General features: G+C 42.0%; 1 protein-coding gene across 2 annotated transcripts in view; it reads left to right on the forward strand.

Annotated features, from left to right (window-relative positions):
* Positions 1-13,945, forward strand: part of LOC147012645 (uncharacterized) — a 145,522-nt gene that overhangs the window by 129,420 nt on the left and 2,157 nt on the right. For both annotated transcript variants that reach the window (XR_015051024.1, XM_085853691.1), the window contains exons 4-6: positions 6,213-6,384; positions 12,798-12,870; positions 13,011-13,945. The exon at positions 13,011-13,945 is cut by the window's right edge and continues 2,157 nt beyond it. Coding sequence is in view for 1 of the 2 variants with exons in the window: in XM_085853691.1 (XP_085709817.1) it covers positions 6,213-6,384; positions 12,798-12,825 (200 nt within the window). In the remaining variant the exon portion in view is untranslated. The remainder of the gene's footprint in view (positions 1-6,212; positions 6,385-12,797; positions 12,871-13,010) is intronic.

Consider the following 13,945-nt stretch of genomic DNA (forward strand, 5'->3'; position numbering starts at 1 on the left):
TCCACAACTTTTTGAGATATCCTGCACACAGACAGACAAAGAGGGGTGAAAACACAACGTCTTTCACCTTCATTGGCAGAGGGAGACTTAAAGGAGCAATATATATGCACAGTGGGGAGAACAAGTATTTGATACACTGCCGATTTTGCAGGTTTTCCCACTTACAAAGCACGTCGAGGTCTGTAGTTTTCATCATAGGTACACGTCAACTGTGAAAGACGGAATGTTAAACAAAAATCCTGAAAATCACATTGTATGGTTTTTAAATAATTAATTTGCATTTTATTGCATGAAATAAGTATTTGATACATCAGAAAAACAGAACTTAATATTTGGTACAGAAACCTTTGTTTGCAATTACAGAGATCAGGCGTTTCCAGTAGTTCTTAACCAGGTTTGCACAGACTGCAGCAGGGTTTTGGCCCACTCCTCCATACAGATCTTCTCCAGATCCTTCAGGTTTCGGGGCTGTCGCTGGGCAACACAGACTTTCAGCTCCCTCCAAAGATTTTCCATTGGGTTCAGGTCTGGAGACTGGCTCGGCCACTCCAGGACCTTGAGATGCTTCTTACGGAGCCACTCCTTAGTTGCTCTGGCTGTGTGTTTCGGGTCGTTGTCATGCTGGAAGACCCAGCCACGCCCCATCTTCAATGCTCTTGTTGAGGGAAGGAGGTTGTTGGCCAAGATCTCGCGATACATGGCCCCATCCATCCTTCCCTCAAGACGGTGCAGTCGTCCTGTCCCCTTTGCAGAAAAGCATCCCCAAAGAATGATGTTTCCACCACCATGCTTCACGGTTGGGATGGTGTTCTTGGGGTTGTACTCATCCTTCTTCTTCCTCCAAACATGGCGAGTGGAGTTTAAACCAAAAAGCTCTATTTTGGTCTCATCAGACCACATGACCTTCTCCCATTCCTCCTCTGGATCATCCAGATGGTCATTGGCAAACTTCAGACGGGCCTGGACATGCGCTGGCTTGAGCAGAGGGACCTTGCGTGCGCTGCAGGATTTTAATCCATGACGGCGTAGTGCGTTAATTATGGTTTTCTTTGATACTGTGGTCCCAGCTCTCTTCAGGTCATTGACCAGGTCCTGCCATGTAGTTCTGGGCTGATCCCTCACCTCTCATGATCATTGAGGCTCCACGAGGTGAGATCTTGCATGGAGCCCCAGACCGAGGGAGATTGACTGTTATCTTGAACTTCTTCCATTTTCTAATAATTGCGCCAACAGTTGTTGCCTTCTCACGAAGCTGCTTGCCTATTGTCCTGTAGCCCATCCCAGCCTTGTGCAAGTCTACAATTTTGTCCCTGATGTCCTTAGACAGCTCTCTGGTCTTGCCCATTTTGGTGAGGTTGGAGTCTGATTGATTGAGTGCGGACAGCTGTCTTTTATGCAGATAACGAGTTCAAACTGGTGCAGTTAATACAGGTAATGAGTGGAGAATGGGAGGGCTTCTTAAATACAAAACTCACAGGTCTGTGAGAGCCGGAATTCTTACTGGTTGGTAGGTGATCAAATACTTATTTCATGCAATAAAATGAAAATTAATTATTTAAAAATCATACAATGTGATTTTCAGGATTTTTGTTTTAGATTCCGTCTTTCACAGTTGAAGTGTACCTATGATAAAAATTACAGACCTCTACGTGCTTTGTAAGTGGGAAAACCTGCAAAATCGGCAGTGTATCAAATACTTGTTCTCCCCACTGTATATATATATATATATATATATATATATATATATATATATATATATATATATATATATATATATATATATATATATATATATATATATATTGTTACGGATTCGCGCCCGCCGGCGTGCGAACGGCCACGTAACTCGAATCGCGGCACGTCGCCCACCGGACGGACAATCCAGTCGTGACCCTCTCGGACTAACGCCGGGAACCAGTCACGGGTGGACCTTTCGGTCTCACCGCGATCGAGCCAATCGGCCCCCGCGTGGGATAGGGTTGCTCGCCAAATTCGACCTACCTAAGTACCCACACGGAGGGTAGACCGGGCGATCGCACCTCGCCGCAGGTCGACTTCGGACACGGGCCACTTAAGCGACCCGTTCCGTACTATCGGGATAACCGAGCGGTGTTATCGTCGGCCTCGACGGTTCGATTAATTATCGGGCGTATTCAGCCCACTACCAACCCTTTACGTGAAGCAAGATGAGGATTCAATGAAAGAAATGACGAAGCGAAGCGGGAAACAGTTCAACATAAAGCACATTTATTCGCGATGAACGGAAAGCACACATATACAATTCCACCAAAAGCACATAGAAAAGAAGAAGACAAAAAGCAAATGCGACAATGCAGATCTAATACCGATTACGCGAGCACACGGCAACACTTATACAATTTTACTTCACAGACGGCGCCGACAACACATACCCAAAACCAAGAAAAAGAACACCCTCAAGGATGAGGCGGGCCTGAGGCCGAGACCGGGTCGGGCCTACCCGTCTGGTGATGAGACGCGGAGCGGCGGTGGTGCCTCAACTCCGCGGGCCTCGCGGACAGTGTCTGGTAGGGGGTGGGAAGGGGGCCCCCTTGGTCGCACTATCTCAGCGCGGGGGGAAACAGGAGGGGGTTGCTGATGCTCGGGGAAAGGAGGATTTTTACTCTGCCTCGGGTCCCGCGACGAGCGTCTCCACCTCGACCAGGTCGCGCCGTCGGCCTCCCTGGTGTGCAGCTCCCGGCACCGACGCGAGCACCCCCTTGTCTGCCTTCGCCGCCGCCGCCTCTCCACAGCTCCGTCCTCTTCGCTCCGACTCCAACTCCGAACTCTTCCTCCTGCGAACTCCTTCCAACGCACACACAACACCAACGCACACGACGACCTTTTTCTGACGAACGCAGCCGCTTATATAAGCCCCGTGGCTTCGCCTCTGACCCCCTGCCTTCGACCTTTCACCTCGCTCCCCATTGGCCCGAGAAAAAGTGGGCGTGAATGCATTTTGATCCATGAATTTGCATATAGCGACCGCCCTCCAACGCCCTGGAGGCGGGGCCAAATCGCCCCTTGCTCACCGATTGGACGGAACAAAAGTGGGCGTGAGTCGTTTTTGATCCGTTTTTGGAGCGGAAAGTCCGTGGTTTCGTACACGCTGTTCGGCGCGCGCCCTGCACGAGTCCAATACCGGTACCCACAAGCGGCGCAAGAACGGTGGCGATGCGACGGTTGCGAGGTGTGACGGGAAAGGTCGTGGCTGTTGTGGTGAAGCGGCGCCGCGGTGGGTGGTTGATGTTGTGATGACTGTTGAGACGCGGTTGGCGGTGGTAATCATGGCGGTTGGTCCAAAATAAAGATAGTAAAAGAAAAACGGCTATCCTGAAGAGTCGCAGCACGCATGAATGACATGTATTCCCACTAGACAATGGGTTTGGGCCTAACTACACATATACTTACCGAGATATCTCACCTAAGGGACCTGAATGGTGGTTTGCGAATTTGGTAACCACAACAATATATATATATATATATATATATATATATATATATATATATATATATATATATATATATACATATATATATATACATATATATATATATATATATACATATATATATATACATATATATATATATATATATATATATATACATATATATATATATATATACATATATATATATATATATATATATATACATATATATATATATATATATATATGGTCATACAATAACTGGGGTCCACTTGCTTTTATTATTATGAAAGCGCCATTTTATGCCTCCGCTGACGAAGTCGTCTGTCGCATTGTTTTCACGTTGTCCATGTGTATGTACGTACGTATGTAGTCCGTCCATGCTTAATTTTCTCTGTTTGCTCTGCAACCGCTTTTCCAATTGACACAAAAAATTTCCACCATATGTGTGACTACTCATGTAGAATGTTTTAATGATAATTATGACGTCATAGGTCATGTGGTGTCACAGCCATGTTGGAAAAAAGGAAAAACTATGGACATCTGTATCTCTGAAACCTCTCCATGAAAAATTTTTTAACTTGGCACATGTGAAGTACTCCCCATGGGAAATAAGTGATATTTTTTGATGATTTTAGAGGTGGCTTCGTTATGACGTCATAATTGCATAGGTCGAACGCTGTTTTTTTCGATCGAAAAAAACATCGAACAGAAATCTTTAAAAAAAAATTATTTCTCTTGAACTGCTTCACTAATCAATGTGAAACTTCACGATTATGATCGAGTAGTCATGGGGAAAATATGTTTTACATTTAAACCTGATTGGATGCATGGTCTGGCAGTCAGAATTATTTAATATTTTGAATCTGGGTTCAGGGATTGAAATCAAACTTGGTACAAGTATGTGTCATGTAATAATGTGGGAGGAGGCATATCTGGTGACATCGCGATGTCGAAGAGTGCCCTTCTATTTAAATGTTTTTTTTAAGGTAGAAAACCAAACATTGTAAAAAAGCTGAGGACATGTACTTCGCTCCCATGACAAAAGTACACAGTCCAACAAAGCTTGTCAAACTAGCGCATGCATGTACTTCTGCCCGAAGGCCGAAGCACACAGTCAAAAAAAACACATATGCATCCTAACCCAAAGGGTTCGAATGAATTGTCAACTTTGGACTTCCCCAGGAGTTAAGCTAGCAAGCTTACGTCGTCTTAAATGCCAAATAGTACTTCTTCACTTTTTGGTGACCATGAACCCCATCTTATTTGCCAGCTGCAAAATCCTCATAAACTGTGTAATGGATGCCTAAATGTGTGGCAGGCATGCCCGATTGGTTTGATCCCCTGCGTTTGTTGTTGGTGTGGTGTAAGGGTTCACACGCTGTGTGCGCGTACGCTGTATGTGTAAACGAGCTTACAAAACTCACTTAATGCTTTAATAACAAATTATATTTTGATGATTATTTATTTTTCTTTCAATGGGTGCCTTTTAAGGAACTGTTTTGGTCCCATGAATCAAGTGCTTAACACCACATTAGGGTATGCTGTGCATACTCTCAGGATGTTTCAGCGTACCTTAAAACACTGTACAGATGGCAGGCTAAACAGTATTGACGAACCTGCAGCTGGAAAGAGAATCGACAAATGAGGAACTTTAGCAGACATTTTATGACTCCACCAATAATCCTGTGGCATTAAAACTTTGATTCTTTTGGAAATCTTAGTACCACTGTAACGTTTAGGATCACCGGTCAAAGCACCGAGCAGCAGGTCACAATGCGGGGAATGTAGGTGACTCCAAAATGAGTAGGCCACGTGATTCTCTGGGGTCCGGTGTGTTATTTACGAGACTGCATGCTGACCCTAACCAGGCTTCTTGGCAGTAGTCAAACTGCATACAGACAAACTGCATACAGTCCAGTTCAGAGAAAGTTCACATGCGTTTTACAAGCACCTGCCCAGAGCGCATGCTACACATTTCCATTGTTCGACAATAAGCTTTGTGTGCCATCCGAACTCTTCGCTGGAAACAAAAGGGCACGAGGAGCTGTCTATCATAGGTGAACATTTCAGCACACGTGGGACAAATAATTGTTGTGGTTTTCTCTCACTTAATGAAACCTAAATAACTGCTGTACCTTCATTTAATGGGCCAAACACGACATCATCAATGCCTTCCTTATCAATTAAAACAGAAAAATTACTCAATTCCAAATTGTCAGATTATTATTATTATTAAAAATTTTTATGCAAGTCTGTTTTTCATAACTGGTCTTTAACTTTGATTTACATTTTGGTGATCTATGACGTCATCAACTCACCCAATATTTTCTAGATGTAGTTCTTATTCACAGAGGGAGACATTATTTTATCTCGTCTTGATTTATTTGTTTGTTTGTTTTCAAGAAATTGATGACAAGTTGGATAAATTGGGTCATAGTATCCTTGAAATGGAGAATTAGCAAGCACGATGTCTGCTGTGTTTAATTACACAGTAAATGCTCAAGCTGTGTATTCATTTCGTCAAACCATGGATAGTTGATTCAATCATGTAAAACTAATCGGATAAGTGTTCGAAGGTCAACTGACCGTTCAACATTTAGATTTTAGAGTATCCTCGTAGGAAGGAAACCAGCCAGGCAAACATCTGTTTCTGATTGTAATTAAATAATTATAGTTTCATAACATTTTAATAAATAAAAAAGGTCTTGCGGTGGAAGAAAATGCACCACAAACTCACTATTTGGATTTTGTCTCCAGGAGGAGTCGAGTTCACGTTATCATGGACCTACTGCATGGCTAAACTGCAGCCAAGAAACACTGTTTGGTATCACCCAGCCCTTGGTGCCTCCCATGGGTCTCAATCCGCTCCCGACTCCTGGGGTCACGCCGAGAGCAGTACATCGCCTGCCGTCACTCCGCGAGACAACTTGTAAGTTTGTCCGTGTCTGGCGAACTTCCCTGGCTCTTGAATTCATGTTTGCGATGCATTTGGAGCCTTGTTATTTCAAAGGAACCCACACATGCAACCCTATGGAGACTGCATACATTTACATGATTGCATTGTACGCAAAACGATGTTGAGTAAGTTGAATGGAATGCCAATGCAAAATGAGTCAAACATGAGATGATTAAAGAAAAGGAAAAATTGATTAATAGATGTTTCGAGTCTTGTTGGGAGAAAAGCATCCCAGTGATTGTGGGTTCAAATCCAGCTGAATGAAGTGTGTAGTATTCGTCATTGAGATTTTAAGCGTCTGAAAACCGAGATCATCCTGGGAGTCGCTATCGGAATGTCGCTAGCGGATTGTCAATAAAAAACTTAACCGGCTTACACATGGCCTAATGGGAAGGGAAAGTTACCAACCCTTCCTGATTGTATTTGTCGGGACTGGGAGTGCCAGTTTACACCTTGTGGTTGATCTTTAAATGCTCGGAGGGCACAAATATGATCCTTTTGAAGCAACACTGCCTATAAAAACTCTATTGGCAATATTAAATGGCATGTTGATATAAATCAGCCGTGATGGGTTACATTATGTCTTTCTCACTGAGCTTCATGGTATATTCTTGTATTTTGTGTGCAGTACCAACATGACAACCAACAAAATGTTTTAAAATTTTCAAGAAAATGACATTTAAAGTATGTTTCTGCACCTATCCATAAAACCTGAAATTCGCTCATTGAATTGACCGAGCAAAGAACCCGTCCTTTTGGAAGGGTTAATTCCCTCACTTTTATGATGTCTATGGCGTATTCTATGTCATAAAAACAAGGCAGGTTAGTGCTTGTCATCAACCAGGCTGCTGTCCGTGCTGTCTGTCAACTGCTGTAGGCTCGACCGAAGGCTCCAACGTATATCCGACATCAACCCTTGGAACTCCTGCAATTTCAAACTCTTACAGAAACTGCACAGGCCGCTTGGAATGTTGGAAACATGGAATCTATGGAACTTGTAATCTTCCAATCATCGAATCTTGCAAAATTTGGACAGAAAATTCCACCAAACAAATGCCCATCCAGCAGGTTATATTTTAACACAGCATCTGTATCTATATTCAGTGTATACATATATATATATATATATATATATATATATATATATATATATGTTAGGCAAATTCCATGTCTGTCTATCTGTCCACACTGAAAAACAGAAACACTCCTCGGCGAGAAAAAAAAAAATTAGCAAAAGCTGTTTCAAATTAATCCAAACTTACTGGGGAAATTAGAATTTTTTTCAGTCGGATCAAAAATTTTACTTTGGCAGTGTATAAGGCAACAGACCACTGCTTCAACCACTCCTGAATATTTATTTATTTATTGTTGTTAATAAATATGATGCTTTTGGAATTTCACAATACTCTATACAGTATATTTAATCAGTTAATGCTGTCTCTCTGCACCCCCTCAAAACACGGGAATTCTCCACGTCGACAATAAATTAATTTAAAGTTGCTTCAAATTAATCCACACTTATGGGAAAATTATCATACCGCCTCAATTTAACTCTTTCAACCAGTGTAAGAATAAAAGGTTTCCTTTTATTAGCTTATCTGGAATTGGGATTCCAGATAAGGTATTGTCATCGTGCACTGTCTGTGTCTGTTTGTCTGTCTGTCTGTCTGTCCGTCCGTCTCCTATTCCGATTTCTCTGGCCAAACCGCAGGGCGGATCTGGCTGAAATTTGGCAGCAACACTCCACTCCTGACTGGTAATGTGGATTGCAAAGCTCGTTCTGGTCATGTGACTTTAAGTCGGTCAAAATTGTTGACTTAGTAAATTTCTTCAAAAATGCTCTTCTCCAGACCCACCAGTCAGAATGCTACCAAATTTGGGTTTCAACATTAGGCTAGGGTATGGATGTTAAATTGTAGAGGTCATGCTGATCACGTGATCGGAAGTGTTTCAAAATGGCCGACTTGGTCAATTTTTTGGAAAATTGTATTAATTCCTTTTAAAATCTTCTTCTCCAGACCCACCAGTCAGAATGCTGCCAAATTTTGGTTACAACATTACGCCAGGGCCCAGATAAGCTTCAGGTCCAGTGGTCCTCTTGTTGTTTTTTTCGACCTTTAAAATCATTTTATTTTGATAGAATCATATATTTGAACACTCAAGAACATGTTGCCTTATTGACACTTTCAAATCCATCTGCTTGGCAGTACTTGGGCAAAATGTTACAGCATTTTACCTTATCACGACCAAACAAATTTGCCGCTAATAGACCCTGCCCATGTCCTTGTTTCTCAACACAGCATTGGGGAAGGTATTCCATGAACTCTATTGCTATGAATTGTCATCCCGGCTTCCACCAGGTGGCGCTATGCGATACACATTCACTTAGAGAGAATTGGGACATCTACACCCATCCATCCATCCATTGGGACCATACTCTATGCAGAGTGTTGGTGCTGCCTAAGCAGTCTCCTTGGCTATTGGGCACAATCCTGGACAGGTCGTCACTCCGACACAAGATACCAGCATGCTGGCACTCATTTTGCCGACCTCAGAAGGATGACAGGCAGAGTCAACCCCACCTGGTATTAATTCAACAGCTGAGCGAGATTTCAACTCAGGATCCTGGGATCCCAAGCCCACCACTCCAGCCATTAGGCCAACACCAGGCACTATTTACACACTCCACCCCAAACCCTCAGGGGCTACGATATTTTTTGTTGTATTATTTTTTTTTCTACAGAATCTAAGACTCGAAGTGATGCTGCCACACACATACATCTCGCTCACATGGACATACTGATGAATACATGAGACACACCACAAGACGGTTGGACAAGACAAACACAGCCACTGAGTTTGGGGGAAGTACCGTCACTTCCCGGGGAGCTCTTGGTACCAGAGCGCCTTTCTCACCACACTCAACAGGCATTTCCTATGAAGGAATTTCCTCCTCCGCATCCACATTTATGTCAACCAAATAGGATTATCCGTACTCTATCCTGAGTCATTCCATCTGAAATCACCAAATTTAAGAAAATGTTCCCAGTGGACCCCCTCAAATTTACTTTAAAATTTCATAAAATAGTTCCCAGGTATCAAAATGAAGCTGCGTAAAACTTTAGGTCCATAGATGCGGTCAACTCCGAGATATTGAGGGTTGAAAATGTGGTTGGGGCCCTATTTTTATGGTCGTTGCGAGCATCACAAAATGAACGGCAACTTTTAAACTCTCACAACTTTTTAAATATTAATGCTAGAGCCTTGAAATTTTCAGAGATTATTCTTCTATAACTGCTCTATTAGAAACAAACATAAAACAGAGTATACCTCTATTAATTTTTATGACCTGATCAGTTGAAATCCAGAAAAAAGTTGGTTTTGTATGAAGACCCAACTTTGAGACCCCATATCTTTTTATTGATCCATCCCAGAAGCTTGAAATTTTTTCATGTAATAACTATATGGTAGTAGTATTCAAATACATGTTTACTTTTCTTAATCAGTCATATATAATACAGTCATGATCCCTCAAAAATTTTAAATTTTCATTTTTCCCCGAAATTCAGGTGAGGATTGCAAATATATGACAAGGTATATTTCCACTTCAAATTGTTCACCATTGGAAAGAGCAAATTCAAGTTTACAAAAGTGTCAAATATCAAAGTGGTATATTTTTTTTAAATATATTTTCTATTTCTTTTTTTAAACTGTTGTTAACACAGTCGTGAATACATGAGGTGTGTGCATGGTGTGGGCACCATGGTAATCATGAATGATTAGTTCTATGATTCAAATTAATAATACAAAAATATATCACATACTGCAATAACAATGTAATAAAACATTTCACGTAAATGATTTGAATAAGTCCTTGATCTGCTTTTCCAAGTCAGGTGTGAGCTTGTACTGCCTCCCAGTTGACGTTAGGGGAGCATCAATAACTTTCATCACATGGACCAAAGGAACCCAACAAATGTTCTCCCTTGAATGTAACTATATACACTGCTGACATCAGTAGATCAGCCACTATTCCTGAGTTCTATTTTTAGCCCCAGCCAGATGAGTTAAGCTCTTGCTATTTACAAATGAGAAACAAAGAATTACAAATTCAAATTTCAAAGTATTGTGTTCATGGTATCCTAATAGCAGATGATATGTATGTACATTGTATATACATGTACTACACACATGTACTACATGTAAAAGGACTGTTCATTAAATAGCACACAACGCGCACAGCACTGGCAGAACATCATTTATTCAAATATTTTAAAAATATTGATAGAAACATTATACCACTTTGATATTTGACACTTTTGTAAACTTGAATATGCTCTTTCCAATGGTGAACAATTTGAAGTGGTATACCTTGTCATATATTTGCAATCCTCACCTGAATTTCGGGGGAAAATGAAAATTTAAAATTTTTGAGGGATCATGACTGTATTATATATGACTGATTAAGAAAAGTAAACATGTATTTGGATACTACTACCATACAGTTATTACATGAAAAAATGTCAAGCTTCTGGGATGGGTCAATAAAAATATATGGGGTCTCAAAACCAACTTTTTTCTGGATTTCAACTGATCAGGTCATAAACATTAAAAGAGGTATACTCTGTTTTATGTTTGTTTCTTACAGAGTAGTTATAGAAGAATAATCTCTGAAAATTTCAAGGCTCTAGCATTAATATTTTAAAAGTTGTGGGAGTTTAAAAGTAGCCGTTCATTTTGTGATGCTCGCAACGACCATAAAAATAGGGCCACAACCACATTTTCAACCCTCAATATCTCGGAGTTGACCGCATCTATGGACCTAAAATTTTACGCAGCTTCATTTTGATACCTGGGAACTATTTATGAAAGTTTAAAGTAAATCTGAGGGGGTCAACTGGGAGGCCTCCGGTGATATGAGGTGGAATGACTCTCCTTTTAAATGCTGAACATCAAGCAAGGAAGCAACACGTACCATTTTAAAAGTATTTGGCATGACTTGGCTGGTGTTTGAACTGCCGACCTCCCAGAATCGGAGTGACGCTCTCACCATTACAACACCGAGTCCGGTCATTTTAAAAAATTTACCCCTTAAAACCTTCCTGTGCATTCCCCAAGTACAACCAGCAGTTTTCAACTCATTCCGTCCAGCAGTTCAGGAATACATAGAAGGCAAACAAACTTCAACAGCACTCGGTAGAGCGCACACCTCCGCCAGGCTGAACAGTTTACATTTTGTATCCCACTGATAGGCCGGATCTGTATCTGGACCTGAACCAAAATCTAATCGGATTGTCCTTGTCACCTCCCTAACTCATCCAGTAAGTTTTGTCAAATCGGTAAATAACTTTGAGATATCCTGCTCACAGACAGACAGACAAGCCGGTAGGCGACATGGGTGGTCGCTACATAATCACATACTAGTCATACAGTTTGTGACGGATCGGGCTGAAAATTTTTGACAAAGAGGTTGATTATAGTGCGCATAAAAGCGCGGAAGCCGATTTTTGATTTTCGAAAAAAAAAATATAAATCTTTTTCGGATTTTTTTCAAAATTTTCAAAGTCCCGTTGCTAGGCAACGGTGGTGTCCATAGCAACGGTGCTCAAAAGCATACAACTAGATCCTGGTATGAACCTACCAGTCAAGTTTCATCAAAATCGGTTGACTCCTCTGGCCTCCAGAGCTGTCCATTACATACATACAGACAGACGGATAACCTGAGAATAACGGTAGTCTAGCGACCACCCAACAGACAGGCAGACAGACAGGTGTGATTACAAAATCTCCATCCATCTTCGTGGCAGGATAACAAACAAACTCTTCTCGAATTATATATAGTATGATTCACGGTTCAACTCACAAATCGTGCTATTTATGTCATGTGCCATTTACAGTGCATAAATAATGCAGAAATATGACTTTGGGTTTGGTACAGGCTGAACTTGCTTGCTTCAGTTTTCATGAAAGCTTTTTGGTTTTCCCTGCAGCACTCCTGCAGCTTCAATCTTGTATCGTTAAGTTGCTCAACGATACAACAACACCCTGCTTGCGAAGCACCATGGTGACAATTTTTGGGTTGGTCATGAATTGAACCCAGATGAGACCGCTAAAACACGGATGCACTTTCTCTCAAGCCTAAACTATCCTGACCCTGACCATCCCACCCACTCACCCCATTCATGCTACCTCCCTCTTTCTCCGCTCCACCCTTCTCCTTTCTCCGACCCCCTCACAACCTCCTTTATCTTCTCTGCCCACTCCTCCCACACATGCCTTCCCTCCTTCCTCTCTTCATTCCTCTCGCACCTTGAATTCATGGTGTCATACAGCTTTACAGGGTGTTTTGCACAGGCTTGATGTTAACACTTTTGTGTTTTGCACAGGAAGCCTCAATGCAGCATCCAAGACTGATGTAGATATGAACTTTTGCCAATCCACTACACTCTGTCCCATTTGGTGAGTAAGTAATGGTAAAGCCTCGTCATGTAAATCTCTTGCTCAATTTTAATTATCCGATGTATGAAACATGGAGGGCATTGGATATTAAGGCTGGGATAAGGAGAATTGTGGTATATTTTTCCCCATTGCCAAAACAGGGGTTCATATATGCCATGAAAAGTGCGATTAGGAAGCATGAGTGTACTTCAACACGATTGACAAGGACTTCGGGAGACAACGGACAAGCCAACACTGTGCTCGGATATGTGATTTGAACCTGCGATCCGAGCAGCACGGGCAAGGTGCTCAGATTGGTGCAGGATGTGCTGCATAGACTGACCCAGTTCTTAATGGTTTGTACATGTGCCTGTAATATTTGGAGAAAACATAATTTCCATCTGTTAATGCATGCAGCTCGCACGACGTGGTACAATTCCTACTGCTGTTGCAGCCTTTTGACCTCCACGGGGTATGATTGCCTGCATCACTGTGTTCTTTTCAACACCACGTGATACAACTTCTTGGATATTCCAAATACTGTGTGCAAGTCTCGACAACAACTTGGCTCCAACATGTCAGAAAGACCGAGGATGGGTGCAGTTGAGTTCAGGGTGTCCAACAAGCTGGGCTGGTCACACCCATACAATTTGACATGCAAAGGGTTGTTTTTGTTATCATTCACCAAGTGGTAACGCACCCGGCGTTATGCATGGTGCGTTCCTCAATCGTTGCCTGACCAGTAGGCAGGGGTTTGTTCCCTAGAGGTGATTGGGAGTGGAAAGGGGGATGACAGAGGTGATTGAACATTTAGTTCAGTTGAGGCTTTGTCCGAAAGCCAATTAGTTCGATTTACATTTTGCTCGGAGGGAAATTAAGTTGACGGTTTGCTTGGAGGGCAGCTAGTTCAGTTGGCATTTTGCCCAGAGGGTCATTAGTTCAGTTGACGTTTTACCCAGAGGGTCGTTAGTTCAGTTGACGTTTTGCCAGGAGGGTCGTTAGTTCAGTTTACGTTTTGCTTGGAGGGTCGTTAGTTCAGTTGACGTTTTGCTCGGAGGGTCGTTAGTTCAGTTGACGTTTTGCTCGGAGGGTCGTT

This window comes from Eptatretus burgeri, chromosome 14 (genome assembly GCF_056783735.1).
Source record: "Eptatretus burgeri isolate ZD-2024b chromosome 14, Ebu_testis_v1, whole genome shotgun sequence".
In the NCBI taxonomy this organism is placed as follows: Eukaryota; Metazoa; Chordata; class Myxini; order Myxiniformes; family Myxinidae; genus Eptatretus; species Eptatretus burgeri.